Source organism: Sciurus vulgaris, assembly GCF_902686455.1.
Source record: "Sciurus vulgaris genome assembly, chromosome: 9".
NCBI classification, from domain to species: domain Eukaryota; kingdom Metazoa; phylum Chordata; class Mammalia; order Rodentia; family Sciuridae; genus Sciurus; species Sciurus vulgaris.
Genome location: NC_136469.1, coordinates 77,647,215 through 77,673,981, shown reverse-complemented (window position 1 = coordinate 77,673,981; position 26,767 = coordinate 77,647,215). Strand labels below are relative to the sequence as shown.

General features: G+C 35.5%; 1 protein-coding gene and 1 long non-coding RNA gene across 26 annotated transcripts in view; both read right to left on the bottom strand.

Moving 5' to 3' along the window:
- SEC31A (SEC31 homolog A, COPII coat complex component) overlaps positions 1-16,371 on the bottom strand; it is a 64,711-nt gene extending 48,340 nt beyond the window's left edge. For 22 of the 24 annotated variants that reach the window (XM_079153165.1, XM_079153183.1, XM_079153184.1 and 19 more), the window contains exons 1-7: positions 15,905-16,132; positions 9,000-9,079; positions 8,210-8,330; positions 5,958-6,156; positions 3,995-4,090; positions 2,845-2,985; positions 1,484-1,626 (exon numbers count right to left, since the gene is read on the bottom strand). In XM_079153165.1, the coding sequence (XP_079009291.1) occupies positions 1,484-1,626; positions 2,845-2,985; positions 3,995-4,090; positions 5,958-6,156; positions 8,210-8,330; positions 9,000-9,078 (779 nt within the window). In that variant the 5' untranslated portion in view covers position 9,079; positions 15,905-16,132. Of the gene's footprint in view, positions 1-1,483; positions 1,627-2,844; positions 2,986-3,994; positions 4,091-5,957; positions 6,157-8,209; positions 8,331-8,999; positions 9,080-15,904; positions 16,133-16,238 lie in introns of those variants that run through there. The other 2 variants (XM_079153176.1, XM_079153182.1) reach the window with 2 other exon arrangements.
- A 1,766-nt stretch (positions 16,372-18,137) lies between these two features.
- On the bottom strand, positions 18,138-26,732 carry LOC306669385. 2 transcript variants are annotated; one of them, XR_013766075.1, is made up of 4 exons: positions 26,594-26,732; positions 25,687-26,282; positions 21,549-22,847; positions 18,138-20,394 (listed from the first exon to the last, which is right to left on the bottom strand). It is a non-coding gene; the product is annotated as an uncharacterized lncRNA (long non-coding RNA). The 2 variants fall into 2 exon arrangements; XR_013766076.1 differs by lacking the exon at positions 26,594-26,732 and adding an exon at positions 26,437-26,565.
- Between the last annotated feature and the right edge of the window lie 35 nt (positions 26,733-26,767).

Below are 26,767 nucleotides of genomic sequence, written 5' to 3'. Positions count from 1 at the left end.
AAAACATCTCAGAATTATCCTTTTTTTTTTTTAACTAAAAATCTACGTATAACATTCAAATAGGATTACATTCTGGTTAGAGTCTTCTTTATAAAAAGCTCAAAGAGAGATCATAAATGTCAAGACTCTTTAAGACTTATTTACATGCAGACACACTACATAGTGGGATTTAAAATTTTTAGTCTATATACCCCTAATTGGGAAAGAAGAAAAAAAAAGCCCAAAAGTACTTAGAAAATACTACTATCATTGAAAAAAATTTGTGCCAGGCATGGTAGCACACACTGCTAATCCCAATGACTTGGGAGGCTTAAGAAGAATCACAATTTCAAGACCAGCGTTAGCAACTTAGTGAAGGCTTAAGAAACTCAGTGAGACCCTGTCTCAAAATTGGAAAAAAAAAAAAAAGGGGGTGGGGGTGAGGTGGGACTGGGGTATGGTTTAGTGGTTAAGTAGCTTGGGTTCAATTCCCATTACTAATTAAATTTAATGACACTAAAACCTAACATGAGAAAATTCCTATATCTTTTTAGAGCATTGACATATTCATTAAAATTGAAAGCAGAGGGCTGAGGATATGGCTCAACGGAAGAAAGAATGCTTGCCTGGCATGCATGAGGAACTGGGTTTGAATCCCAAAACTGCAATTAAAAAAAAAAAGAAAGAAAGAAAAATGTTGGGCACAGTGGCTCACTCCTGTAATCCCAGGGGCTCGGGAGGCTGAGGCAGAAAAATCACAATTTCAAAGTCAGCCCTGACTATAAATAAAATATAAAAATAGGGCTGGGGATGAAGTTCAGTGATTAACTGACCCTGGGTTCAATTTTCGGTACCAGAAAAAAAAAAAAAAAAGAAAGAAAGAAAGAAAGAAAAAGAAGACTTGTAATTTCTCAAAATGTTTGCTTTGAAATTAAAAAAAAAAAACTTAGAAATACAACTTCTAAATTGTTGCTTGACATGAAATTTTACACAAGACTCATCTTCTTAAGTACCATTACCCAAATAAAGATCAAATTGTATAATAAATTTTAAGGGCTGTCCCAAAGTACTATGACATACTAGAATCTTGATCTATTAATTGTTGTTTGAAATAACAGGTAAAAAATTTGTTAACAAAGGATTTGTGCTATTATGGCATATATTTGGCTTCCAGTTTGGTAGGGAAAATCAAATGACTAGTGTTTAAAATAAAAATATAATATTTGTACTATCTATTATGAGAAAAAGATAAAGTAGATTCCCTAATTTAAAAAATAAAACAAAACTATCCAGGTGGGACACTGGTACATGTATCACTATAATCCTAGCTACTCAGGAGGCTGAGGGGGGAGCTTGAGGAGGAGAGAGCCAAGTTTGAGGCCAACCTGGGCAACACAGCAAGATCCCATTTAAAAAAAAAAAAAAAAAAATCACATAATTCAAAGCAGTAACCAAGTATTTAGAACATAAAGAAATCAAGTTCCTTGGAACAGTAGCAGAATACCTGGCATGGTTTTCCAGGACACGGAGTGGAGTAGAGGCAAATCGAAGATCCCACATCTGGATCACTGGCAATCTGTCATCTTCAGAGGCAAGGACCATCTGAGTAGCAACATCAGGATGCCATGCCAACCCAGAGCAATGCATCTGTAGATAGTTAAGGCTCACATTTTATCAATTGCATTACTTTATAAGCCAAAATGAAACTTGAAGAATATTCCTTTATTGAAACAAACAGCAAAAAACATCAGCTCAGGCATAGTTTACTTCTTTCTGAAAACCCCAATTTAAAGCTATTAAATTTTATCAAACTATCTTAAGCATATAGTGTCTCAATGTTTTCAACTCGTAGCTATTTCAAATACACAAAACAATTCTGGTTCAGAATAATTACTAAAATGAGTTTTGCTGCCACTATTTTAACTAGAGAAAAAGTTTTATAACAAATTTAAAGTATAACACTTTCACGAAATAAAAATAGATAAGACTTTAACAAAAAAATCTATAAAATCTTTCCTTAAGCAGAAAAATGAAGGAAAAATTTCTTAAGCAACAACTATCGTCTAAATTTCATGAGATAAACTAATGCTGTTACTGAGAATTACCCCGAAGTTTAGATTCTATAAAGCAATTCTAAAGATGAATAAAATGCTTACTGTATGCTTTATTCCATTGATAACTTTTATTTTACAATCCAGATCCATTTGAAATACAATTCTGAAGGAATATTCTTCTGAACAGCTTTTATTGTTCTTCTAAAATTATGTATGTTTTCTGACTTATGCAAATTTAAAAATGTCAAATAAAACAAAAACAATCTCTAAATTATCTAAACTATTTTACAGAACCTGATAACACCAAAAATTTGAAGAATTTGTAAGGTTGAGAATTTAATGTATTCTATAGCAACATTTACTGAACCAGTTGGACAAAGATCTTAGCTTACTATGGCAGTACCTAATCAGAGGAAGAGATAAAATCAGGAGTTTGGAAATTACAAATTCACACTCATAAAGTTTCTAGCAGGAAATAATTGGTACAGTTCTAGGAAAAGCTAAAGATGAATTTAAAAGTTGCTACAATGCTTTGAAACAGCTAAACAACTAGCATATCATGGAATAAATCCTTAGATTAACCAAACTCACTCTTTATCATTAATAATACCCAACATGGTTTGTTGGGAATTTTGTATATTCCGACAGAATAATGTATATTCCAATAGAATAATGTATATTTTGTATATTCCAATTGAATAATGAAAAGAAAGGATTTGACTTCACAAAAATCTGTCAACTCTGACAAACAATGTAAGACTAGCTACAGCAGAAGTAACATATTTTCATCACAAATCAAACATACACTTACCCTGTTGCTATGGTCACTGACTTTGATTATTGGTTCATTTTTTCTAAGATCCCACACAGTGGCCCTGCCACTGGGACTGGCTGATGCTAAAATATGCTGAACTTGTCTGTTCCATGCAATGCAGCTGATATCTTCTGGGGGCTATGAAAAATAAATTATTAAAAACCATTTCCCTATTATAGTAAAATTTAATTATATGATCTTTCATTTAAAAAAATGAATTATTAAAAAATCTGATCCATTCATTCTTTTATATTCATACATTCTCATGTACAATACAGTTTAAAGAGCTTATTTAATAGTGTCTCACTCAACAAGTATTTATTGAGCTCCTGCTATAAACCAAGTACTGTTTCTCTTTGTAAATGCTACAAGGTAGATAACAGACTACAAAGTAGATGCTATTGAATAAGACCAAAATTAGGCAAGGAGAAATTACCACCTGGACCTCAAGAAAAATACCTTTACAAATGGAGAATATATGCTATCATATGATAAAATGTTAGGGTCATTTACAATGGCCACTCAAAAGTGGTGTCCATAAAACAAAAAACTCAAGGAAAAGTAGGGGAAGAATGCTCTTATCCAACTTACTAGATGTACAACTTACTAGAAAAAGTATGTTGGGATTTTGTGGGTGTGGTACTGGGGATTGAACCCAGGGGCATTCTACCACTGAACCACAACACATTCCCAGTCCTTTTTTAGTTTGAAACAGGGTCTGCTAAGTTGATAGAGCTGTCCCAGAACTTGCCATCTTCCTGCCCCAGCTTCCCAAATCACTGGGATTATAGGCCTACACTACTATACCTGCTGAAAAAGTGTATTTTACAGTAAGTTGACTGCTCTTAAAATAGAGAAGAAAAAATAACAGAATAAAAATAAAACCATACCAAAGAAAATTATTAAGGATTTTTGTCCATTTTGTTTGCTCTTCTATGCCTAGTATAATGAAACATGTCTAGCAGGAGGTAGGCACTGAACAAATATTTACTCTTAAAGGACTCACTCATACTTTCAAGGAACATTTATTAATACTTTACTGAAACAAAATCAAAGACATTTTAACAATGATTTCTATGGAAAAAAATAAGTTCAGAAGAACTACTTTTGATTCCTTTCATGATAATGATCAAAATCAACATAATACCTGTGTTTTGGCTCCTGGTGTCATTGGAGTTGCAAAGTTGTTCAGATCCCAAATGTAGATTTCAGATTCATTAGCACCAGAAGCTACAAGATTTGTCTGGAACCAAGAAATAATTCATAATAATTTATAACTTAACAGCATTAGTGAATTAAGAGAATTCAGAATAACTCAGTTCAGAGCTAGAAAGATGTCAGTGTGAGCACAATTTTCCCTTTTAACTAAAAAAGGAAAACACATGTATGAGTTCCTAAATAATTATGTATGATTCATCACCAAATTTAAAGATCTTTAGAAAACATTTTATAAAACTACTTAAAAATGTCTACTAAAAATAAAACTAATCTTAATACAAGGCATTACAAAAAAAGAACAATTACATGGATAAACAATTAATCATGTAACCATGTAGGGATTATTGTGTGTGGCTTCAAATCTCTGAAAGGAACTCTAATTGTGGGAGACAAAAAAAAAAAAAAAAAAGGTCACCAATTACTGCTTTCAGAAATAGCTAAATCCTAAAATTATGACATCTTTTTCAGAACACCTCAAAGTCAGCTTCCACAGCTGGGCCAGTATAGTAGTAAAATCTCGTCTTAAATCTTCATATATTTCTAGTTCTTGTAAACAAAATTTACAGGTGACAATATTTCTAGGTTACTTCTGCTGCATACCTTTAGGGTCTAAAATTCTCTAACACTGTGATATGAAGTAGAAGATAATGAGCTTCCTATATTTACTTTCATCTACTATTATTCACTCATAAATTCTTATATGAGCAACTGCCATATGACTATGAAAACAGAAGATTTTGTTTTCTTTTGTAGCTTATTCTGTCTTCTTCTATAGCTACCTATAAGACACTTTTACCAAAAATCAGCTGATTGTGTGTGTGTGTGTGTGTGTGTGTGTTGCTGGGGATTGAACTCAGGGTCTTGTGCATGCAAAGCATGCACTCTATCAACTGAGCTCTATCCCCAGTCCTCAGCTGATGTCTAATACAATTTTAAAAAGAATTAACTAGCCACTGATGTTTAATACAACTGAAAAAGAAATTAACCAGCTAATTTAAAGAGTAGATACCACAAACTACAGAAATGAAGAAGTTTGGGTTTCTGTATTTCTATACCTTAGATAATCATGTGAGAAAATGAACTATTTAAAATTGTTTAAAAATTTTTTTGGTTATTATAATCTAATATTCTATTAACTCAAGATCTTTTTTAATCTATGCATTTACAAAATAATATTCAAAAATGTTTGTGAAGGCAAGAGTAGAATCTTAACTATTAAACTTATATTATTTGTAAAATTTCTAATTATTTCATAAGGCAGTAATCTTTTTGTCACATACACAAACACAAAGTTAATAAAATGGTGACTTATCCAGATGACATAGTATCAGACTAATGGTGACCTAGCACAAACTTTAAAAAGGCAGAATTCCCAAACTGTGAGGTTCCTAATGTTTAAAACTGTCCAATCAGATAGCATGATACCTCCAGACTTCTAGAATTAACCTGTTAGTCTGATCCCCTCCATGGAATTAGTGTCATACACCCTGATCTCAACTCTGACCCCACCATTCTTAAAACAAATACATTCACCCATCAACCTATATATGCACATACTTTCTCTTTTTTTAAGGCACTGGGGACTGAAGCTAGGGCCTAATACACAGTACAAAAGCACTCTACCACTGAGTTACATTACCACTGAGCTACATACCCATTCCCTTTTTATTTTTTAAGACAGGGTCTCCATAAGTTGCTGGGGCTGGCCTTGAACTTGCAATTCTCCTGCCTCAGGCTTCAGAGTAGCTAAGATTACAGGTATGCCTCACCATCGTCAGTCAAGCATACATTTTTTTGGTTTTCAATTCCAAGGCTGAGGCAGAACAGATTCACAAACTTATGCCAAATGAACAACACACTTTAAGAATTATGAATGAATGTCAAAGTCAAACCTGAAAAATGTTCACATCCAATGCTCTCACTGGACCAGTATGCTTGTTATTCTGGGCAATCACAACTTCCTTGTCTCCAGCTATAATTTTAGAAGGATCATAAAGAATAATATTTCCATTTTCACCACCTGCAATCAGAACTCCAGAAACATCTCCTTTGGAATCCATCTTATGAGGCCCCCAAATCAACTTGTGGTACCTTTAAAAGAAAATAAGTAAAAATAACTCATTCTTGAGGTCAAATAAAAGTAGAAAAAAAAATTAAAATCACACACATTTTTTTTTTTTTACCTTTTAATAAATACTACAAACACCTTGTTTCTCTTCCACACCTGGTCATTGTGTATGACTCTGGTGAAAGAGCATTCTGTTTTTAATTTATATGCATATCTACATATGAGATTTTATAATCTCTAAAAAGTAAAAACTCTTAAGGGGGCAATATAGTAGACCAAAGTTCTGTGTCAAAAGTTAGGGGCTTTAGCTAGGTACAGTGGTGCATGTCTATAATCCCAGCAATTTGGGAGGCTGAGGAAAGTAACTCAGCGAGACTTGTCTCAAATGAAAATTAAAAAGGGCTAGGGATATGGCTCTGTAGTTAAGTCCCTCTGGGTTCAATCCCTGGTACAAACAAACAATAAAACTATATATAAATGGTCTTACCATTTAGAAACTGTAAAATTCTGGGCAAATTACTTAAATCTTCCTACACTGCCTTTAGTTTCTGTAAAATAAAGCTAACCAATCACTTTTGTGGAAAACAATACTCTCTATTTGACAACAGAACTGGTCACTAACATGTAGGCTGTTAAACAGTGAAGGTATTAGATAGGTATGGAGGTGCACACCTGTAATCCTAGCAACTTGGGAGGCTAAGGCAGGAGGATTTCAAGTTTGAGGGCAGCCTCAGCAACTTAGCGATACCCTGTCTAAAAAATAAATAAATAAATAAATAAATAAATAAATAAATAAATAAATTGGGTTGTAGGTAGAGATCAAAGGTAAAGCACTCCTGGGTTTGATTCCCAGTACTGCAAAGCAAAACTAAAACCCAAAACAATAAAGGTTTTAAGCAAGTCATCTGAAAATTTTAAGACAAATAATGTACTGACAGTAGAAAGTTCACATCAAATTATATTATTTTGATGGCATGGAGTTCTATAGTGAGAAAGATGGTAGCAAGAAGAAAAATTGCTAGATAAAAGCTATCTATTATTCCCATTACAGTGTGAAGGCTGTGCAGAGTATGAGGGGTCCCATGAATTTGAGTTATATCCTGTTAACTAAGGTACAATTTCTTTAAAGCATGCTAAAATATTGAGACAATAAAGTTTATTACTCAATTTAAAGGGTCATTCTTTGGTATCATAATAGAGCATAAGTACTTGAAAAGGTGATTCAAATAGTATATCAGAAATTATGTCAACAAAATTCTTTGTGAAGCACATTTCTAAATATAGATAGTACAAAGAAGAAAATAAAAATAATCTGCCTATTCAGCCAGGCGTGGTGGTGCATGCCTATAACCCCAGCAACTCGGGAGGCTGAGGCAGAAGGATCACAAGTCAGAAGCCAGCCTCAGTAACTTAGAGAGACTCTTGGCAACTTAGTGGGATCCTGTCTTAAATAAAAAGTGAAAAAAGGATTGAGGATGTAGCTCAGCAGTAAAGTAACCTTGGGTTCAATCCCCAGTACCAACAAACACACCAAAAACAACACTGCCATTCAGAGATAATCAATATTACCATAGTGATTAATATAAACTCTCCTTTTTCTACTCTTTTTTACAAACAAGTCAGACGAAAGAAATAGAAAAAAAAAAGTAATTCTATAAGAAATAAAAACAAACCTAGAGCTTCTTCTCCTTCCCACCCTACATGTAACAGTCAGCAATAAAACAGTAAAGAGAACTTATAAACACTTTTTTTACTTCCACAAAAATGCATTTATATATTTTTTCACAAAACATTTCATGTCATTGATGGTATTTTTGTGTGTGTGTGTGTGTGTTTTTATTGTGAACAAATGGGATACATGTTGTTCGTCTGTTTGTACATGGGTTAAAGGCATACCATTTGTATAATCATAAATTTACATATGGTAATGTTTCTTTATTCATTCTATTATTTTTTGCCTTCCCCCCCACCCCGATGATATTTTTAATAGCTTCTAATAATAACATAATTATAGACCAAGTCAGCATCAACCACAACATACAAATAATCAAATGAATTTAAGGCTGAACCTCATACCTGTGAGAAGAGAAAGTAGCACAAGATTTCATATCCAAGGATGGATCTGAAAGGTCTAATTCAAATATCTCAAGGGAAGCATTGGTACTAAATGTTGCATCCAACTGCTGAGCAGATGTTCCTATAGAAAATACATTTATGGTAACTACACATACAAAAATAAAGGACTCAGGGAAAATGGTACAAAATAGAAATTAAAAGCATGTTATTCAATTATCTTGCACATGAATGCTGCATTAGTAGCAGAAATCTCAGCACATATGCCATTAAGCAGATGCTTAAATTACTATAGCAATGAAATTCTGGCACAGAGCTGGGAGATATTTATAAGAGTGGGTAGGGCAGTTAATTTTTTAAAGTACGTAAATATTTTAAAAGCTCTCTGTAAAAACAGTCCTGTGATTAATTATATGTACATATAATCACACATGCTATAACTTTTTATATAAAAAAATGCTTGCATCAAATTTGCTCTTCATTTAATTGAACTTTTACATGTCTTCTATTGTGCTTAATATTGGAGGACTAACATTAAACATAATCCCCATGCAGTGGAAAAGGTAATATATGTGTAAATACACTGTGATCAATGCTATGATGTACATGGTACTATAGGAACATATATGAAAGTCATACAACTCTGCTGATAAAGAAATGGAGGTATCTTGCTAGGGAGAGAGGCTTCCCAGAGGAGAGACACTTGAACTGAATCTTAAAGGATATTTATGAATAAGCCAGATGTAGAAGAGAAGAATTAGGTTACTCATACTATCTTCTCTTTTGAACTTACCTGTAGCTAGGTAAATAGGGTGGTTCTGGGCAGGGCTCCATGCCTGCATGGCTGTACGATCTACCTCTTTTAACTTCATCCTAAGAAAACATGTAACACAAAATACAGAAACATATTATACATAGAAACATACTAGACAAACCAGTAACACATAGCAATGTTTCAGAGTCAATAATTCAAATTGGTTTAGTTGTCATTTGTTCAAGTGTTTACAATTAGAAGACAAAACTAATAAAACTATTTTGAGACGAATGTAGACTTCTAATTTTTGTGGATTATGCCTATAGAGTACCCCTTATCCAAAGTGCCTGGGGGCCAGAAGTATTTCAGACTTCAGAGTTCTTTTCTTCATTAAAATTACAGAATATTTGCATGACTTTACTGCTTAAGCAGCCCTAACCCAAGAATCTGAAATCTGAAAAGCTCCAAAATCTGAAACTCTTTTCAAAGTTTTGGATTAGCATGATTATTCAACCTTTTGCCCTTCAGTTGAAAAAACAGTTTGGAAAAATATCCCCAAAAAAACAATACAGGATAGAATCTGTGGAATTAATTTTGCGACACCTGTGCTTCTCAAACAAGTATGGGTTACAGTGTATCAGGGCTAAGAGAAGCCATATAATAAACAAGATGCATCTTCCTGAAGTAGCAGTACTCAATGATAACAACAATTTTAAGATTTAATGAAACTCAACTATAAAGAACACAGTAAGATCAAGGATTTTAAAGATTAAAGCCAAAATTCCTAGAAAATTGGTCCCTTTAAGCTAAAAACTAACATATCACTTTACATATTTTTTTCCTTTTTTCTGTCATTAAAGTTGCTTTGGTCTATGGGTGTCCTTATCTACATTGTGTACAATCACAGATATGAAAAGTTGTACCCCATTTGTGTACAATGAATCAAAATGCAGTCTGTAAAAATAAAAGATTTTAATGAAAATAAATAAACAAATTAATTAATTAATTAAAACTGAGCCACCCCCTAAAAAAAGGTTGCTATTTACTTTTTCAAATGTTTCTAACTTTTACATAAATACTTTCACATAGCTTAGTAATCCATTCTAAGATGTACTATCATTTATTTAGTCCAATACCAATGAACACCTGAACTGTTTTTGATATTTTTATAAACAATGCTGAAATAAAGGTCATATGTACATGTTATTTCATTCATGAACAGGGACAACCATAAATTTCCAGAGATAAAACTGCTTGACTAAAGGATCAGTGCAGCTGAGCATGGTGGTGTACCTCTAATTCAACAGCTTGGGAGGCTGAGGCAGGAGGATCGATAGTTCAAAGACAGCCTCAGCAATAAGGAGGCCCTAAGCAACTTAGCAAGATAAAATAAAAAATAAAAAGGGTTGAGATGTAGCTCAAAGGTTAAGGACCCCTGGGTTCAATACACAGTTAAAAAAAAAAAAGATCAATGCAATTTTAATTTTGGTGAGTATTACAAAGTTGGCCTCTATGACAATTGAACCCAGGGGTGCTTAACCACTTAGAGCCACACCCCCAGACTTTTATATGACTATGGGTCATCCATATTTTCCTTTTAGTCACCTTTTCTGTCCATATCATTTGCCCATTTCTCTTTTCCTTCTTTCTCTCTCTTTTGTGCTGAGGGTTTAACCATGGCCTCACACTACCACTGAGCTATATTCTCCAGCCTCTCCCCCTTTTTTTTTTTTGGTACTGGCGACTGAACTCAGGGGCACTCGACCACTGAGTCACATCCCCAGCCCTATTTTGTATTTTATTTAGAGACAGGGTCTCACTGAGTTGCTTAGCACCTTGCCTTTGCTGAGGCTGGCTTTGAACTTGGGATCCTTCTGCCTCAGCCTCCAGGGCCACTGGGATCACAGGCATGTGCTACCATGCCCAGCCCTCTTCTCCACTTTTTAAATTTTATTTTGAGACAGGGTCTTGCTAAGTTGCCCACGCTGGCCTTGGACCTGCAACCCTCCGACTTCAGCTTCTCAGGTGATGTGGATTATAACTGTACACTACTGTGCCAAGCTTCTTTTCAACTTTTGAACCACTTTGTTTTCACTAGCTGTCTTGAATACAGCTTAAAAAATATGAAAATAAATAAAGATAAAATCAGATTTTTGCTTGGTGACCCAATCTGCAGTCTTTTTATTAGGTTAACTAAAGCCATTTAAAAAATATTGATAGAAAGACTTGGTTGATTTTAGTCTTATCATATTTTACTATTTGGTTTTATAACTTTTAAAAAGTCTTTTGTGGGGCTGGGGATATGGCTCACTTGGTAGAGTGCTTGCCTCGCATGCACAAGGCCCTGGGTTCAATCCCCAGCACCAAAAAAAAAAAAAAAAAAAAAAAAAAGTCTTTCGCTGTTGTCTTTATCATATTTTGATAATTTGGTTCTAATGTTTCTGGTCTATCTTTGTAACCATAATTTTAGATCATTTTATTTAATACCATTAATCCCCCACTTCTTTACATAACAACTATTAACTCCTTACTAGGAGCACTAATGAAATTAGCTTGAATAACCTTACTGATCCTCTTGCATTACAGTTATAGTCAATTATTATCTTTCTCAGTGTTTATCTTTGTACTACTAAATATGTTTGTACTTCTGCTAATTTATCAGCTTTGGCTCCCACCCATTACAGATATGGTAATCCACAAACTTCCTCTGCTTCTGATGTTCTATCCAACTCTCTTTTTATTAGTTGTATAACCAAATTCCTATATTACTGGGCATTTAACATTAACATTACATACTTCTGTTCTGGTCTCAGGTGTGTATATGTACACATTTAACATTCTAATGGAACTTTTGTCAGTTTCCTTACTAATATTTAGAAGATGAAGTTCATCTTCTAACAGTTTTCCTAGAAGGGCTTTAGACCAACAAATATGCCTTAAGTCTTATACATTCGGTTTCTATTCAAAAATTTCACAAATGATAAAATTAAAGCACAGAATATTAGATAATTTTGTACATACTAGCAAGAGACACAACCAAGATTTTAACTCAGAAGTTTAGCTCCAAAGTCCAAACTCTGACTTGTTACTTCCAAAAAGTTTAGGTACTATTTTTTAATAATAGGAAAAATAGTGACACTGAAAAGAAATAATGATGCCAAAGCAACTACCATTTGTAATGAAATTAAGAGAAAAAGAAATGCTTTTTGGAAATTGTGTTAACTCAGGGAAAAGTGGAATTCAGAGCTTGCATTACACAGTTAAAATCACAATCTCTGGAGCTGACTCTCACTTTGGTTACTGACTCTGCTAGTTGTTAGATATGATACCATGGAAGCATTATTTAACTTCTCTAAGCCCTAGTTTCTACATTTATAAATTGGGGATAAGAGCAACTAGCTCATGGGATGTTGTGATTTCAAATGAGATAATGTATTTGAGAACCAAACGAAATGCCTACCACACAAGTTAGTGTTTTGATATGTTAGCTGTCTTAAAAAAGTATTACTAGCATGAGATTGAGAAAACAACATACCTAAGATTATTCTGGAAAAAAAAAATTAAGTAGTAAAAAAGGGACCTATTTTCTTTTTATGAATGTCTTCTTCCTATCAGCCAACTGTTTTAACTTAATCCTTAATACTAAGTTCAAGTTCCAACTCATTCATGAAAACTGCCTTGATGATCCCATCCACATGATATAAATAAGATCCTAATTGTTCACATATAAATCAAACCACACTTTAGAGATTTTTATAAGAAAATGTCATTCTACTTTAATTAGATACAATATAACATTCTATTAGCACATATTGTTTATATATTTTTCAATTACCATTTTCACACTGGCAATTGTCAATTATCAATCAGGTTTTACAACATCACTTTCAACACAGTATGAGGTACGCAGAAAGTTTTGTTTGATTTTGAATTCTAATATTTAAGGGAATACAAATATACTGATAAGCTAGAAAGTCCAGTTTCAGATAAAATATTCCATTTAAAAATTCTCAATGGTTCAAAGGATCTTTTCATATTAAAAAGTAGGTGAAAGTACTGTTTTGGGAAAAAGAGATAAATGATAATTCCTTAAAGTGAAAATCAAAATAGCTATTTAAAAAAATGAACTAGACTTATAGTATCTCCAACAGCAAAGGTACAAGGGCTACCTAATTCTTGAATACTTAGTTAATGTGTAACACTGGGACAACTTCACAAGAACATACAATGGTGAAGGGGAATTCAAAGCATTTATAAGTTTATTTCTTAGCTCTGGTACTCAATGTTCTAGAAGCAGTTCCACTTTTTAATCTATACTGAATATAAGATTTCAATGCTATCTGTACAAAAAAAATGGCTTAGAACTGTGTAATGAGGTCTGAATCTAATTAAACAGAAGTATCATAATCCACCTATTGTAATCATTCTTAAAATGAGAATGCCATGGAAATGTGTGTATTTTCTCTTCTTAGAAATGGACATTTAATTGTAAATGGTTCATCTGAATACACATGTATTTCTTTCTCTTACAAATGATCTTTTTTTTTTTTTTTTTTTTTGCGGTGCTGGGGATAGAACCCAGGGCCTTGTGCTTGCGAGGTAAGCACTCCACCAACTGAGCTATTTCCCCAGCACAAATGATCATTTAATTGTAAATGGCTTTCTTGAAAATAAAAAGAGGTTTAGATGAAACCATATGCAATTCCCAAGTGAAATTTGCTTCAAAAACTTTGGGTAATTTTTTTCAATATTATATGTGATTAGAATTCCTACCATGCATACTTGCTTCTTTCAATACTATTTTACTCAGAAGATAGTTTCTATAAAAATAGAAAAAATTGGGAGAACAGTGGTTTATTTAAACAGTGGTTTATCTGCAAAACAGTATCTATAATGTAACAGTTAAAGAGCATGTGGTCCATAACGGACACCCTAAATTTAAATCCCAGTTCTACCATATCACAGCTCTCACTTTGATCATATAAATTAACCTATCTGTGTCCTGCTCCCCTCCAAGTAAAATAAGGACAATAACAGAATCTACACCATACATCACTGTGAGAATTAAAAGATGTATTACGGAGTGCCTAGAACAATGACTGCCACATAGCAAATACTCATTAATGCATGTTATTACAAAAGTTAAAATTTAAAATGTCTATTCCAAAGTATCTTCACAAACACATCTGAGGAAAATTTATGTTCCAAATTAGAACTCTTATTTTTCAAACAACGTTCTACATTAATTGCATTCTATTCTTTCAGACTGCAAATGTGAAGTAATCCTGAAATTCAAAAGTACCTACAATGTCACAGAGTTGAACCATGAACCAAACCTGGGAAGGTGAAAAGTTAAAGTAATGGACTAGGAATACAATCCCTAACTGGTGCTACCTTTAATAAAAATCCACCTTGTGTGGGCAAAATATCTCATTCAGTAGGGGGATATCTGCCAGGTATGGTGGCATAAACCTATAATCCCTAGTAAACTCAGGAGGCTGATGCAGGAGGATGGTAAATTCAAGGTCAGCTTCGGTTTCAAAATAAAAAGTTAAAAAGGGTTGGGAATGCAGTTCACTGGTTCAATCCCCAGTACAAGAAAGAAAGAAAGAAAGAAAGAAAAAAAAAAAATGGGAACATTTATTCCATTGGACTAATTTAGTATTGTCAATGTTCTATAATTTAATATTGTCAATGTTCTAGATTTATCTCACTCAACCAAACTCAAAGAAAGCAACTGTGTATTGGTTACTGAACTAAATGGTGTCATACTAATCTGCAGGATAAGAAAACTTTTTGAACTGAACCTACAAAAAAACAGCATCATTTCTACAAACAATGTAAAAATCAATTTAGTAATACCACTTTATAAGAGTTTTTTTAAACTTGGGATTTGTAAACCTCCTGAAATAACACATTCTACATGTGTGTCTGGTGTTTTTCTAGGATGATGATCCACATGCTTTCATTATATTCTCAAAAGGGAGTGGAATTCCAAAAAGTTGATAATCACTCTTTACAGTGTATTTCTTTCTATTCTTATCTATTAGTTTCAGAAAAGAACCTGCTTATATAAACCAGGGTAATTTCAAATCCAATTCAGTTTCACATTTCCAAAATAACCACGAATGTGTGTAACAAATTCACAACTACAAAAACACTTCAAGTAGCTAAGTAAGAGAATCGCAAACTGGAGACCAGCCTCAACAATTCAGCAAGACCTTGTCTTAAAAAATAAAAAGGGCTGGGTATATAGCTCAGTGGTAGTGTGCCTGCAAGAGGCCCTGGGTTCAATGTCCATCCAGAAGGGTTGGGGGCAGGGGCCACTTCAAGTTATCCAGAAGTTCTTAAAGCCTACGAACCTTTCCTAGAGCTATAATTATGGGGCAGCGAGAAACGAGGCACACAGAAGAACCACTAAAAAGGAGAATAAACTTTAACCAACTCTTGAAAAGGGAAGAATGTAAGAAAAACGAGGATTTTGTGAAACACGGATGATCTTCAAATTACCAATTAAATAGTTACAATTGCAACAAAGACAAATTTCAGTTTTCTGTAGTTGAAAGAATAGGAGGAAGGGCTTGTAACTTCAGAAAGACCTATGTAAAAATCATTCTTTAAGCTCACAGAAAAGTTCGTAACGCCCACAAATCTAAGCAATATTTTGATAATTTATAACTGCCTCACAATTTAACTTACTCTAACAACTTATTAGCAAAATCATACCATACTTAATGAGGTTTCCTTAGAAGTACAGGCAGCGATTGGCGATTATTGTCTCTAAAAATCATCTAATCGTGATTAAAAGATAGAAGCTTTCAGTTCAAACCCGTGAAACCTTAAATTTGGCAACAGGTCACATACAAACGAAAAATCTCAACCAAACTAATGTCAACGAAACAAAACTGAGATTTGTTTCCTTTCCTCGCCCTTGGGTACCGCACCTCTTTGTGCACAGGGTCCGAAGGTCTCCTAACCTCAAACTCCAGTTATCAGCCCGGCTACGAATCCCCAGCAGGACACCCTGTCTTAAGCCTCAGGGGAGCTTGGGGACGACGGTGGACTCGGCGACGGATGTTGACTGGAGCGATCACCGAAAGGGTCCGATGCCAGGCGTTGTCCCGTCGGGCCCGAAACCAAGACAGGGGCGCGCAGTCACCAGAGACCGGGCCTCAGTCTGGCAGAGCCAGTATAGACCGAGGCCGGGGTCCCAGCTTCCTGGGCTCAACTAGGGCCCAAGGGCCGGCGAGAAGGGCAGAAGGCAACAGGCAGACACACCTGGCGGGGACCCTCGGCGACCGGTTCTGCGTTAGCACCGCGCTGGTCGAACTCTCCCAGGATTCGCCGTCGCCCCTCCTCCCCAGCCCAGGGCCACCTCCACGTTCCGCTCCAACGTGGCAGCCGCAGCCCCGCCCTGCTGGCCGACACTTCCGGGTGCGACGCCTTCCCCGCCCACTCCGGCGCGCGGCCCGCCGCAGCACTTCCGGGAGCTGCGGCCGGTAGGAGTCTGAGTGCAGTGCTGTAGTTCGGGCGCTGAGATTTGAGGCATGTGTAGTTACGGACCCTTCTTTCTCAGACTGGGCGGAGGGTGTGTGGATGCCGTAGCCACAGTACGAGTAAAAGTCCTGTCGGGCGTTGCCATCTGGCTAAATGGCGGTGGCCCGCAGGAACGCCACGTATTCCTGTGAGGCGTCAGCAGCCCTTGACTTTACTGCCAACACCAAACTACGTGAAAATAGGGCTACAAAGAGCCTGTTGGGCTCTTTGAATTGCCTGTTTACAGTTTTGCGCTTTGAAAATTGTAATGATCTCGACATACTCGAAAGCTATTCGTAGAAATATTTGATTTAGTGCTCCAAAGAGGCATGCATAGATGGGGTGAGGTGTGTTAATTTCAGTTAGTATCCTTAAAGTTACTATCACATTATGTCCACACCCATTACCATCAGCCCTGGGCAAGTGGTAGTTTGAGCAGCCCTAATCTGAAAATCAGAAACTTTCGAGTGCCTCCTTAATGCTCCGATTTTGGAGTATTTCAGGTTTCGGATTAAAGATGTTCAGTCAGAAGTCTATGTAAATATTCCCAAATTCAAAAAACTGAAATCTTTCTGGTTCCAAGCATTTCACACAAGATACAACTGATTAGTTTCCCCAGACCCTTGAATCTTAAACGTTACCTCAATGCACTTTTGAGTTTAGGGAGTAAGAATTTTATAGTCATACCAGATAAAAATCGTTAAGTACTAAAACCTGCACTCAATCCATACCTAACTTATATACCAGTTCACGTTCCACGACACCAATCATCCAAAGCCAGTTCTTCAAGGAAAAACTTCCTACCCACCATAACTGGAAATGTTCTCTTTTTAAGATACTTTTAGTTGCAGTTGGACATAACTATTTTTTTATGTGGTGCCGAGAAAGCACTCTACCACTGAACCACAACCCCAGCCCTGGAATAATGTTCTTGAACACAAAAATATAAAATACGGTCAATACTACCACTTAAGTACTAGAGTAGAAGCATTTTTTGTATTTACTGCACTCTTCCCAATGCTGTTTCAGTTTCCTAGATGTGCAGTTCCATTTTCAAAAGGGAAGTTTTTCTTTGCAGGTTTGAAAAAGATCAGTTCAAGCTGATTACTAATTTTGCAGTGGCTAATTTCAATTATGTTCTAAAATCTGCAAGAGTTATCTAGAGATGCCAAAAAAATCTGACTTCAAAGTGGGACCATCATTTGAGCCAAGAGAAAAAGTTTACCTTCTGAACTCTCTTCCTATTATCCCATTCCAAAGACTCCCAGGTACTTAGAAGTATGCATTGATATGGAAAAAAGATTCATTATAACTCCTACTTTCCCCCTAAAAACAATTGAAGCTTAAGTCTGCAACCTCCAAACCTTGCCTCCTCCCCTGAAATTCCAGGCCGTGGGAATAGTTGAAAAAGAAAAAGTGCAACAAGAAAAATTTTCAAGCCAGGATTGGTGGAGCATTCCGGTAATCCCAGTGGTTTGGGAGGCTGAGGCAGGAGCATGAGTTCAAAGTCAGCTTCAGCAATTTAGCCAGACCCTGTCTCAAAATACACAATAAAAAAGGCTGAGGATGTGTCTCAGTGATTAACTCTGGGTCCAATCCTTGGTACTTAAAAAATAAATAAATGGGACAGTGAGACTCAAATTTCCGTATTCTTAAATAAAATTTTATTGGTACACATTCACACTCAATAGTGGTTATTGTCTATGGCTGCTTTTTGCTATACAGAGCTGAATAGCTGTAACTGATCACATGGGCTTCAAAGCCTAAAATATTTACTAGGATCTTACTAGAAAATGTTGTCAATCTCTATTAGAGTATGGCCTATAAATGGATTGATAAATGAACTCCAAATACAAGAAATTCAATACTACAATTTCAAAACTTTGGTATTAGCATACAAAGGCAATATGAAAAGTAAATATAGAATTATAACTGAATAAATATCTGTAGACTTGATGTATTTATATTTGGTTTAATGTGTTTTAAATGCAGGAGCAATGCAATCTAAGTTTTTGGGAAAATATACAATTGTTCTGTGACTTCTGAAGGCAAGGGAGGGGGGAGACAGGAATAGGAAAAACAGTGGAATGACTGACATAACTTTCCTATGTACATACAGGAATATACCACAGTGAATTTCTATGTCATGTATAACCACAAGACTGGGATCCTAATTAAAATAAGATGTATTCCATGTTTGTATAAATAAGTCAAATTATACTCTACCATCATGTATACCTAAAAAGAAAAAATGAAAAAGCACAGAAAAAATTGATGTTATTACATGCAAAAACATTATTCTGTAACTTTTTTGTATTGTAAAATTAGTATTTAGTTCACTGTAAATTAAAAACATTACAAGCTGAAAATGAGTGTTTTTATAAAATGTAAATAATTTATCAAGAGTAGTTTAAAAAGTACTTGCCTTCATGTTACTTCAAATAGGCAGTGAGAATAGAAATAGGAACAGGAACCAAACATTTTATCCTTTTTGCTTTCAAGGTCATGAAATATCTCTGAGTTTGATGTGAAGGGTTTTTGCTGAAATCACTTCCTCTGAGGTATGCTCATCTTTTATATCACAACCACTTCTATCATTTATGCCAAGAGGTTAACCTTCACTAAGTGCCTCTGGCTTTTCTAGAACTGTCTCTTGAACAGCAGCAGTATCAAATTCTTCCTAGCCCACTTTACCTTTTATAACATTGCATTTGAATCCTACAAAGTTGGATTCCATTGAGCCTTAGAGTAGGACTACTATATTTTGGAATATAGGAGCAAATTTCATAATAGTGCCTATATCTGAGCTTGTAACTTAACCCAATAGATTAACATTAATCAATTCATGCTGACTTCTGAAATAATGAAACCAGTCTTTATTGGCAGTAAAATTTTCATTTTCAGTTTCACTGTAACTACTACTTTCAATGTAATACTTAACATCAGTGCTTGGGCCTGAATGCTAGCTAGCCAAACTGGGAACTGTTTTTGATTAGTCTTCAATTTTGACTATAAATGGCTTTCTATTCCTAGCACAATTTAAATTAAGATATGGAAGCAACTAACTACACCTTCAATATAGTTCACACTGTAGCTTCCTGCAGGCCTAGATTGCCACTCTTTGCTTTGCAGTTGTCACTTACAGTTCCATTTTCACTTCCAGCTTTATCAACTTTCATTTCTTTGCTGCCCTGTCATCTTTGTTGACCAATTCCTTCTTTTGAGCATCCACTTTTGTAAACTGTCAAATGAGTTTAGTTTCTGGGAGACAAGGCAGTCAAAATATGCTCTTTGCTCTCTGTGCAAGAATTGAATAAATTATGTCACCAGTCACCATCAGACTTTGAAAGAAGCAAAGTGACAGATCACTGATGGTGATGTACATCTTTTATTTGCAAAATAATTTATGAGCTAAAGAGCAAATAGTAAAATTTATATAACTATTTACAGTTAATGGTAACTAAAATTTTAACCACTTACTATGGTAACTGATACTTGTACATATTGAGACTACTTATACCTAAAAAGAAAAAAAAATCAGTATTTCACAAAAGTCAACTTTCAATTCTTTATAGTGAACTATTTTTTTTTTTTTTTTTCCAGTACTGGGGATTGAACTCAGGGCCTTATGCTTGTGAGGCAAGCACTCTACCAGCTGAGCTATCTCCCCAGCCCTATAATGAACTATTACCAAGTTTTGTCCTGAATCAAATAAACACAAAGCTTCTCTCAAAGAGTGGATTTCAAGACTGGCTTACTCAATATAGAACAATGTTTGAAAATAATTTAAAGAACAACACTTTATATTAGGATTCATAGATGGTCCATAAATATTCCTTTGAGAATTGTGACTCCCCCTTTCATTTCAGTAATGTCGAAGTCTTCAAATAGTGAAGTTCTAGACAAAATAACCACAAGGAACAAGATGGTCAGTTGTACAGTTTGTTCCCTAACAGATAGTACAGTTCCATGCTTACATTTCAGCAAAACAGCAGCAGCATCCCCTCTATAAATGTTTTAGCTTTTTTTTTTTTTTTTTTTTGCAGTGCTGAGGATCGAACCCCAGGCCTCATGCTTGACAGGCAAGCACTCTGCCAACTAAGCTATCTCCCCAGCCCGCTTCGTTATTTTTGAATGCATTTATTTCACACATCTTTTCCATATGGACTATAAAAAATTTATCAACTTTTAGGTTTAGCAACTTTTGTATACATGAAATTAAGTTATTAAAATTCTCTTTTTGGGGCTAGGGATATAGCTCAGTTGGTAGAGTGCTTGCCTTGCAAGCACAAGGCCCTGAGTTCAATCCCCAGCACCACAAAAAATTTAAAAAAAAAAAAAATAAGAAAAAATTCTCTTTTTGCAGGGTGTATCTATTTCTTAAATTTGGGAAATGGCTATAAGACACATTTAATGACAGGGTTGGTATTAGATTTGAGATTCTCAGCTCCCCACCACTTTCCTATTATGTTACAGATAGTCTTCCATTAGAATTATGTATGAATCATTTAAAGAATAGCAAATAGTAAACAAACATAAACTGAAAAATATAATTTGTAAAAATTTCAAGGCCTGAAAGGATTATATCATTATTTCTAACAAAAGATGACTATTAGGGGCTGGGGTTGTAGCTCAATGGTAGAGTGCTTGCCTAGCACATGTGAGACACTGGGTTTGGTCCTCAGCATCACATTAACGGCAAAAAAAAAAAGAATAAAGGCATTGTGTCCATCTACAACTAAAAATATTAAAAAGATCACTATTAAAAGTCCCTTCTTTGTAAGGGATGTGGCTCAGTGGTAAAGTGCTTGACTGGATGCATGAGGCCCTGGATTCAAATCCCCAAGCACACACACACAAAAAAATCCCATCTTCTACCCCTCCAATTATTCCCGAGTCAGTTTGATAATTTGGAAAATTACATTTTTCTTAGAAAGCTAAAATAAAAAAAGAACTTATTTCAGAGCACAGTATCTACATTATACTTTAATGTCAAACTTTTGTTCTTATCTTTGTGTTCTTTTATGAAGACTAATTTTATAAATCTCTTACCTTATTACATATAAATCTTCAAATTCTTGATCAAATGAATATGACAAATGATGTTCTAAGAAAAACCTTCAATTTTAGTCCTACAAGGGAAAACATTCAAACAGGCAAATCAACGTATAGAAATTACATCATATATTTGTCTCATGGCTTTTTCTATTATGTCCTCATCCACATACATTAATCACAACAAATCATGATGTGAACAGCAGTGGAAAAAGTTTAATCATTGGACATTTATACTTAATTTGAAGCTCTATTCATAATTTTTTCCCCCATTGCTTAGCCCTTTAAAATCCCAGCACCTTGGGAAACTGAAGCAGGAGGATTCCAAGTTTAGAGCCAGTCTCAGCAACTTTGCAAGACCCTGTTCTATAAAAGAAAGAAAAAAGTCGGGAAGATAGCTCAGTGGTAAAGTGCCCCAGGGTTCAGTACCTAGTATCACATACACAGACCTTCAATTTTGACTCAAGTAAATTAGATGTATAAGAGCATGTACATCCAAATAAATAGTCTTTTTTCTTAGCTGTATTCTTTCTTGCATATATGTGTGTGTGTAGTAATAGCTATGTAGTATATATCTTGCATATGTATTGGGGGGGGCAGGTAACTGAGCCAAAACAACTCACTCCTATTCTCAAATAGAGACCCACAGAAACAGTGGTATAGTATTATTTTTCCCTACAAAAGTTAACTGTGAGGGCAAATCTCTATCTGTATTCAAACAACAAAATATTAAGTGAAAAAGTTAAGGACAGGACAGTCCTTAAATTTGGTCACCAAAAAAATTCAAAATCCCAATGCTTTCTGAAGAAGAAAACAGAGAACTCAAAGGATGAAAAATTCAGCAAAAATGAGTTAGTTATATAGCAGGACAACAAATCGAAAAGTTCTAGTAGAACTAGCCAAGTATCTGAAAAAAAGGTTATGCTTAACAAGCAAGAGACTGGTCTTAGTAACTGAAGACTGTATGTCTGGTTTTGTAGGGTTATTGTGATAAACAGTTTTAAAAAACAACTTGCAAGCTTAGCTCAATGCCTAGCACACAGTAACTGACTAGCTGTTATTATTCTTTCCTAAGTAGCCAATAAACAAGATTCCCTACCATAAAATAGGTAATGAAATAACACCAGTCTTTACAAATTCAGTTTTGGCTTGGACAATCCTCCTTTTCCAAGTTGTTGCTATAGTTTCATGACTACTTAATAAATATAAAACAGAAAAATATACTACCTTCTCTGCATATTTAGAATTATCTTCCAAGATCCACATGTCTTTTCCCATTTCTTCAAGAGTTAATTCCTGAAAAAGTGGTATTTCAAATTATTTTGTACAATGGTCAATGCCTTTTGCAATTAACACTATCTTTAGTAAGGCTTACATATCCTCATTTAAGTATTCAATAATCACAATGGTTCATTATGTGAACAGCAGTGAAAAGATTTAATCACTGGATATGAAGTTACTAGAGGAAAGATATTACCAAATAATCAAATTGAGAGCCTCAATATCACCACTAAACAGCAAAAGGCACAAAAAAGTCATATTAAATATTTCCCTATCCTGAAGTAGTCTAAGACTATCTACAGCAGTAACCCCTTTTTTTCTGGCTTCTGTGAGTTGTTTGTTTGTTTGAATAGGCTTATGATATTTAAGCAAATCTGACATTCTGCTATAAAACAGTTCTCACTAACTTAATAATTACCACTTCTACCTAGAACAATTAAAAAGAAAAAGCTACCAAAAAAAAATGCAATCAAGATAGAGTACTCTATAAAATGAATTTTCTTATATTCTAGAAATTTTCCAAAAGGAACACAGCATCATTTCAGTAATTTATATGTGCAAGATAAACTATACATATATTACTACACACACACACGCAAGAAAGAATACACCTAAGTAGACTACTTACTTAGATATTCATACTCTCATAATCTAATTTTCCCTTCAAAAAAATTGTCAGAATAATGTGAGAACTGCTTTGTTTCTTCTTTCCTAGAGGGCCATAACCATTGGAATCCAATAAAGCAGGAAAGAAAACAGCCCTCACTTCAGATGCTGAACTGGCTCCCAAACCAGCTCCATTACTGTCTCTCCCTCCAGGCTCTCAACTGGTTACCCTAGCCTGAAACCATTTTAGGAACAGTGCATTAGCCCAGAATTCCACATCCATTCCTAATGTCTCAGTGCCTAACAGTTTGCCCTTTTTATGCCTACTGTGGCTTTCTTCCTTTGAAGTTACCTAAAATGGGGTAGAAACATAAAAGCAACTCTTCACGTAGCAATCACTTTTTTTCCTGAATGATTTATGATTTGCATAAATTTTGAGTAGTCTCCCCCTATTTTTTTTTCATAAACTTTCAGATGCATAATTTTGCTGAAATGAATTTTTTTTTCCTCAGAAACACATATGACATAGCAGAAAAACATGTGACCGGCTGGGGCTGTAGTTCAGTGGTACAGTGCTTGCCTAGCATGTGTAAGGTACTAGGTTTGAGCCTCAGCACCTCATAAACAAAATAAAGGCATTGTGTCCATCTACAACAACAACAACAAAAACCCCACACGTGCCAAGGACTGAAAATCACCTTAGACATTGCCTCCATACACAAGGAACATCCTCTAATGAGTTCCCTACAAACTTTTGAGTTCAAAAAAAAAAAAAAAGGAAAAAAGAAAAAGGCAACCACCACAATGAGGTCTCACTTCACACTTATGAAAATGTGGCAATTGGAAACCTCATCCATGCCAGGTAAGAACGTAATATGGTGCAGTCGCTTTGGAAAATAGTCTGGCAGCTCCTCAAGATGTTAAATATAATTACCATATGACCCAGAAACTCCATGCTTTGGTGTACTCAAGAGAAACAAAAACTTATGTCCATGCAAAAACTTGTACATCAATGTTTACAGCATCCTTATTCATAATGGCCAACAAGAACTGTTAACTCAAATGTGTATCGTCTGATGAATAAATAAAATGTGGTATTTTTTTTTGGGGGGGGGGGGGCTGGGGATCAAACCCAGGGCCTTGTGCTTACAAGGCAAGCACTCTACCGACTGAGCTATCTCCTCAGCCCCCTAAAATGTGGTATATTGATCAAGGAAAAAAATTCAGCAACAAAAGCAAAATTAAGTACTAATTCATGTTACAACATGGAAGAACCCTGATGTTAAATAAGTTGGTCACAAAATCCCTTATGTTAGTTTATGATTCCATGTATATGAAGAACAATGAACAGTTCAATGCACACTGAAAAGTTCAGCTAATAAGAATGGGATTTCTTTTTTGGGTGATAAAAATGTCAAACTGGCCAGGCACATATACCCACCAGTCCAAGGTTACTCTGGAAGCTAAGACAGGAGGATCACTTGAGCCCTAGTTGGACACCACCCTAGCAACACAGCCAGACTGCATACCATATCAAAAGAAAAAAAAAAAAAAAAAAAAAGAGTTCTAAAATTCAGTGCAGTGATACCTGCCTAACTCTAAGCAAATACTAAAATCAACTGAACTGTACACACTAAATCTACTAACTATATGGTATTTATCTCTTAAACTGTTACAAATATATAAGGCAATTTTTTTCTTAAAGATAAGTGAAAACAGTAATGTTACCATTTCCATTTAGCCTAATTCAGGTCTTTTTTTTTGGGGGGGGGGGGGTACTAGGGATTGAACTCAGGGGCACTCCACCATTGAGCCACATTCCCAGCCCTATTTTGTATTTTATTTAGGGACAGGGTCTCACTGAGTTGCTTAGTGCCTCCCTTTTGCTGAGGCTGGCTTTGAACTCTGGATCCTCCTTCCTGTCTCCCAAACCCCTGGGATTACAGGCTTGTGCACTCCCCACCCAGTAATTCAGGTCCTAACTGGTTGAGTACTAGAATAGTACGCAATAATAATAGTCCAACTAACTGACCCCATATTTTTACCCAGCTCCTAGCCTTTGTTGTACATCTTAACACCCAAGCAAAGCATTTGCTCTGCACCTTCCCCAAATACCAATCTTTCCAAAGTACATGGACTATCGCTAGGCCACGTGATTTTTACTAAACATAAGCAAAAGATCTTATTAGTTTCATTCAAATAAGATATGAGCACATTATAATGCAAAGTAGATGTGAATAAATAATACCTTGTCCCCAATCTTTCTGGCTGGAATCTAGACAAAATAAAAAGGAAAAAAAGAAGCAATGAAACTTTTAGGACTGGAAATTTGGAATTATGAGAGTTAGATAAAGAAACAAAAAAACTGTTGTTTTCTAAAAGTGGCCTCCAACACCATGCAGGATAGAAAAAAGCCATTTAGTGGACTAAGGCAATAATATTCAAAGAAAAAATAAAAATTGTGCCCTGACTTGGCCCATTTTCTATCTTCCATGAAAACTGAAATCTCATAGCACAAATACGCAAAGCTTAACTAAGATAATGTTCTAAAATCTTCTCAATTCTGAAAGTTATGAGTGCCCAACCAAAACGTGACTGCCCTTTCTCTCGTGCCTCCATCACTGCTATTGACGAGTCCCCATTGCACCGAAGGCTTCTGAGAGCCCCAAAGACCTTACCTCATTTCCTTGATTCCCTCTAAGTAGCAAAGTATCGTGCAGAAAGGGGTTCTTTGAATGAAGAGTCGGAGCATGCTCACTTCAGACTCTTCACTCAAGCTCCTCTGGAATCACATTTTTAAAGCCAACCAGTCAACAGCTCCTACATTCTCTCCGAATCAGAGAACTACAAGATAAAATAAAAGGAAAATGATTCGCAGCTCAGTAAATCACTTTCTTTTGCCCAGATTTTGTCTTCGACACTTGTAGGACAGCGCGTTTTATTTGTCCCCTTTATATCCCTTCTCCCCATATCCTCCATTCAGTTTCAGAGATCGCACCCTAAGTCCCATCAGCATGCCTCAGATTCGCCTCGATTTTGGCCCTTTCTCTCTGCTTCGCATTCTCAGAATTGGTCTCACAAAACGCGCGATGGCGCCGGATTGATCCCAAGTAAGAAACCCCGGAGGAAAACAATCCAGTCACAGCTAAACCCACCGAGCACCCGACAGCCGAGAAGGAGCGGTCAAGGGCGCGTCTTAATGCCACCGACTTTCCGATTGGCTGCTGCCACACGACGTGGCCTGCGATTGGCTAGGTTGTCAAGCGCTGAGCCTACGGAGAAGCAGGGTGGGAGTGTCGCGCCTCTAAAGCCCGCCTTCCCTCATAAAT